General features: G+C 44.4%; 1 protein-coding gene across 4 annotated transcripts in view; it reads right to left on the reverse strand.

Annotated features, from left to right (window-relative positions):
• TRNT1 (tRNA nucleotidyl transferase 1) overlaps positions 1-4,822 on the reverse strand; it is a 10,332-nt gene extending 5,510 nt beyond the window's left edge. For all 4 annotated transcript variants that reach the window (XR_003094777.1, XM_025207695.1, XM_006026695.3 and 1 more), the window contains exons 1-5: positions 4,472-4,822; positions 2,805-2,998; positions 1,699-1,837; positions 1,248-1,374; positions 670-863 (exon numbers count right to left, since the gene is read on the reverse strand). Coding sequence is in view for 3 of the 4 variants with exons in the window: in XM_025207695.1 (XP_025063480.1) it covers positions 670-863; positions 1,248-1,374; positions 1,699-1,837; positions 2,805-2,998; positions 4,472-4,631 (814 nt within the window). In the remaining variant the exon portion in view is untranslated. The remainder of the gene's footprint in view (positions 1-669; positions 864-1,247; positions 1,375-1,698; positions 1,838-2,804; positions 2,999-4,471) is intronic.

A 4,822-nucleotide genomic window follows, 5' to 3' on the forward strand; every position in this document is an offset into this window, starting at 1 on the left:
CCAAGCTGAACATGAGCCACCAATGCCAGACCGCAGCCAGCAAGGCCAGCCATACCTTGTCATGCATCCAAAGGTGCATCTCAAGCTGGTCCAGAGAGGTGATACTCCCCCTCTATGCAACTTTGGTCAGGCCGCAGTTGGAGTACTATGTCAGCACTGGGCACTGCACTTCAAAAGGGATGTGGCCAGCCTGGAGAGGGTTCAGAGGAGGGCCACCTGCTTGGTGAGAGGGCAGCAGGACAGGCCCTATGAGGAGAGACTGAGGGACCTGAACCTGTTCAGCCTCAGCAAGAGGAGGCTGAGGGGGGACCTGGTGGCTGCCTACAAGCTCATCAGGGGAGATCAACAGCAAATAGGCAGAGCCCATTTCTCCCCAGCACCACCTGGGGTGACAAGGAACAATGGTAATAAGCTGATGGAGAATAGGTTTAGGTTAGAGATCAGAAGGCAATATTTTACAGTTAGGGTGGCCAAAATCTGGAACCAGCTTCCCGGGGAAGTGGTCCTCACCCCTACCTTGGGCAAATTCAAGAGGAGGTTGGATGACCACCTGTCTGGGGTCTTGTGAACCCAACATTCATTCCTGCCTGTGGCAGGGGGTCAGGCTAGATGATCTGTTCAGGTCCCCCCTGACCCTAGCTACTATGAAACACCCTTACTGTACTTTACCTATATACGGGGCAACGTCGAGCTTGTACATAAGTCGGACCAAATGATTTACGTGTTTTCCAGCAAGCAACTTCTTCAGCTCTACCCAAATCCTCTCGCCTGATATTCTAGCCAAACCTTTGGCATTTGTCTTGATTGCTTCCAGTGTATTAGTTTCATGCTCACCAGGTTTCTCAACTATCTTTCCGTAAAACCTACAAAACAAGAATTCTAAATGTAACTGCCTTCTCAGATCTATTACCACTGTCCAGCTAATGTACCCCAGTACAACTTGAACACGCGAAACCTGTAGCTGATAAAAAACCTTAGGTTGGATGCACTACATCTGATAAGTAACCATGGCTCCTATTTTTCACTGAACAGAGAAAACTGGAAACCAATCACACACAGCTCTTTATTTGCAGCATCTACCCAAGGAAAAAGCGCTATTAGATATTAGACTTTGCATCATGCAGGCACTTGAGTAAACACAGATGTACTTTGTTATTTAAAATACAATGTCCTCAAGAGAATTTTGTTTGAGACTATAACTACAAATGTTATTCGTTTCTTTATTTACAAATGCAGAAACACATTACCTGAAATATCTCAAGATTCGCAAATAATCCTCTTGTATCCTCTGGTTCGGATTGCCTACAAATCGAACTTTCTTGTTTTTTAAGTCTTTATATCCACTGAAATAATCGTAAAGGGTGCCATCCAAACCTGTTATGGAAAACAATATTTTTGAAGGCATGCTTGGTAAAAGTAAAGCAATTCATAATTTAGCTAACTGATGACAGGAGATGATAAAACTTGCTGGAAGAAATTATTTTAAAGCTGGTTAGAGAAGTGAAACATTCCGGTCAGATAATATGCAATTTGATTTGTCTTCTAAACTCGCAGATCTCCCTTCATATTTGGACAAATCCATTTCAGTCAACAGAATTGCCAAGAAAAAATGGAAAAGCTTTGGGGAAAGGCTCAGAAACACGGAATTTAATGTGGTCATTAAAAAGTTGTATTTTTTTTTTTTTTGGAAGAAGCTACCTAAAAACATCGAGTTGATGGTAAGATCCCTCCTCTCAGCATCTTTCTCCCAGTCAGTGGTGAATTCCACCTCTGCGTGTCGTCCATCAGTGACTACATCAATTCTGAGCGTTGTGATTTCAAAGTTCTGCTCGTGGACCTATAATTCAAACGCTATTGTTATTTTATTTTCAACCCAGCAGTGAACAGGAATCAATATAAAAAAAGCTGAATGTGTCTTTGGGAGCTAAGCTGTTCTGCAGATACTCAGGCTGGACATAACCCTATTTATTATAGAATTGGGAATTACAGAGTCAGGAACCACAATTTCTAGTGCCTTTAAACAAGTTCTCATTTAAAAACTTCTTTGAGCTTCTATTGAGAGCTTACGTATTTGTTCAGAAAACAAAAAACAAATAGGTATACAAAAACAGAAGGAAATAACTGCAGTACAGGCAGTCCTCAGACTTACGCAGTTCCTGAAAACCGTGTCTTAAGTTGAAACGTTGCAACTCAGAACCAATTTTCTCATAAGAAACAAAGTTAAATGGGGGATTGGTTCCTAAACCAAGGCCTGATACCCCAGAATTTTGTACTTGACCAATTATAGATGAGCAATATAGCTACAGTAATGTATTTATATTGTAAACAGCAATCATATTGATTTGGAAGGACTTCTTTGAGGTGACTCGCCTGGACTTTTTGAATGGTTCTTGGCTAGAGTTCTCTCAGGAGTCTTAGCTACAGGTTTTTCTGGAGTCTTGTCTGCTTTCTTAAAGAAAATGTCCAAGGAAGTTTGGACAGATGTTCTCCAGGGAGATGAGCGATACAGCAAACTTGTTCGCTGGCATGGCGTCGCATCGAATCAAGTATTGCAAAGTTGAAACTGACATCATAAAGTTGAAACAGGGTGTCAATTTATAAATGTTGTAAGTGCAAAATGTTGTAACTTGAAACATTGTAAGTTGAGGACTGCCTGTAGTATTTTAGCTAAGGGCAAACTATCAGCTTACCATTGGATGTGACCAGTACTGGGAGCGACATGCCGTACTCTCCTAGAGTCTAACGGATCTTTTCCATCTAACTGCTGTAAATGTAAATGATTCATGAACCTGGTTAGTTCTTACCCTGGCAGTAATGGTTCCGTGCTTTTCTCCTTTATTATTGATCATACGCACGCCAGCAGACTGGAATATTTCCTTCATCTCAGCTGGTGTAGCAGTGGTGGCAAAGTCCACATCTTGTGGTTTCTCTCCACTTAGTAAATCCCTCACTGCACCTCCTGCTATTCTTAATTCATACTTCTCTTTTTCAAATAACTCTAGCAGAAAGAAACATATGAAGACTTTTTTTACCCTCTAAAACATAATGTTAAATCAACTCAGCTGTTCTGGAGATTTGGTTCACATATACAACAACAGATTTTCAACCATGTGTATATTTAACGCTAACCTCATAACATGCACGAAAACATGTAAATCTACCTATGCGCATTTCCACAACAGCTGGCCACCAAACTGGCTGCATCCTAGTACACTTTTTTCCTAAACAGGACATTGCATATAAGCATACTTGAAAAATGCAAACAAGGATACAATATGGTGGGGATGAATCAGGTATTTGAATTTTCCAGTTTCAATCATGAAAAGCGTTTTTGTTATATTAAATCCTTTTTCCTTCAGTGTCTCCCTAAGCATATTTTTAGTTGGACAAAATGTCAGTGACTATCATTTTTGGCTGTCCTTGACCCCAAAGTTGGCATGGTTAGCATACTGTGTAAAGAGAGCTATTAGAAAGAAAATATGAACAAGTTGAAAATATGATTTAAATTGTTTTATAAAATCAATACTGAAGTGGGTTCCTGGAGCATTTTATTCTAAGATGTTAAAGCTAACCTAAACTCAGCAGAAATGCCATTTATTTACAGGGCTAATATCAACTTTGCTTTTAAACAGTCCTAGGCAAAAGTGAACTCTAAAGAAACGGGACTCCATCCATGCGTGCATCTCCACATGCGCTGATTTTTCATATCAAACTCATTTTTCCTATAAAATTTACTGATTTTTCATATCAAATCTGTTCAGTATGCAAGTAAAGAGGTTTGTTTCTAACTGGCACTGCTGACAAACTCACCCTGGGCTCCAGCTGCTCTTACCTCGGGCATCAGCACCTGTAACAGGCTCTGCAGGTCAAGCTGCACCCTTACCCGTTCAACCCCTTCATTTTCAGACTACCGACTCGGCGACTCAGGTTAATTCAGTACAAATGTCGTACTGACAAACGTCGAGACCGGTCAGTTGAAGACAAAAAAAGTGTTCCCAAGGTGCAACCAAGGTCAAATGAGTGTCACGATGGGCCAAGGTCAAAAGAAGCCTGCCTATGAAGGTCTCAAAGTGAATTTGGGCCGGTACATGTGGAAAAGACACCTTTTTGCTTGGAGACTGACTGAGCATACCTACAATGCTTGGAGCAAGATCTGATGAGCAGGCCCCAACAACACCGCTTCTTTTTATTTGAAGAAAGTCGCTTTGTTTTGCAAAAGGCCCCACGTCCCAACAGCAGCCATACCTAGTCCCTCCATTCAGGCCCCCAAACTAACCGCAAATGACAAACACTGGCAACCTTGCAACCTAACCTCATCCAAGTTTGCCCCAAATGATGTTAATCGGCGCAAGCAGTCCCGACGTCAAGTGGGGGGCGAGCCTCCCCGACATCTGGGGGGACAGCACCGACCTCCTGCACACCCAAGCCACCCGCCCGCCCCACCCAGCATCGTGACCGCGACAGCCCGCACCTGCCACGCTCCTCAGCCCCGGCGTGAAGAGGGCCTGGAAATCTGGCGACTCGCACTTCATGGTGAGGAAGCGCGGCCCTCGCGGCGCCACCCGGCTCCCGGCCGCAGGAAGGAGGCGCAGAGCCGGGCCCCAGTGCCGGGACAGCAGCCGGCTCCACATCTAGAGAGACAAGGGGCACGAGACCGCCGTGCCGACCCCCGCCCGCCCGGCGCTGCCTGGCCTCTGCATCCCCCTGGGCCGCCTCCAGCGAGGGACAATGACACTACAAACAAAATGTCCAAGTTTTAAAGCTGCGCAGCGCGGGGAGGCCCCGGGGCGCGGGCCCTGCCGGGGACGGAGCGGAGGGGAGG

Source organism: Alligator sinensis, unplaced genomic scaffold (assembly GCF_000455745.1).
Source record: "Alligator sinensis unplaced genomic scaffold, ASM45574v1 scaffold984_1, whole genome shotgun sequence".
NCBI lineage: Eukaryota > Metazoa > Chordata > Crocodylia > Alligatoridae > Alligator > Alligator sinensis.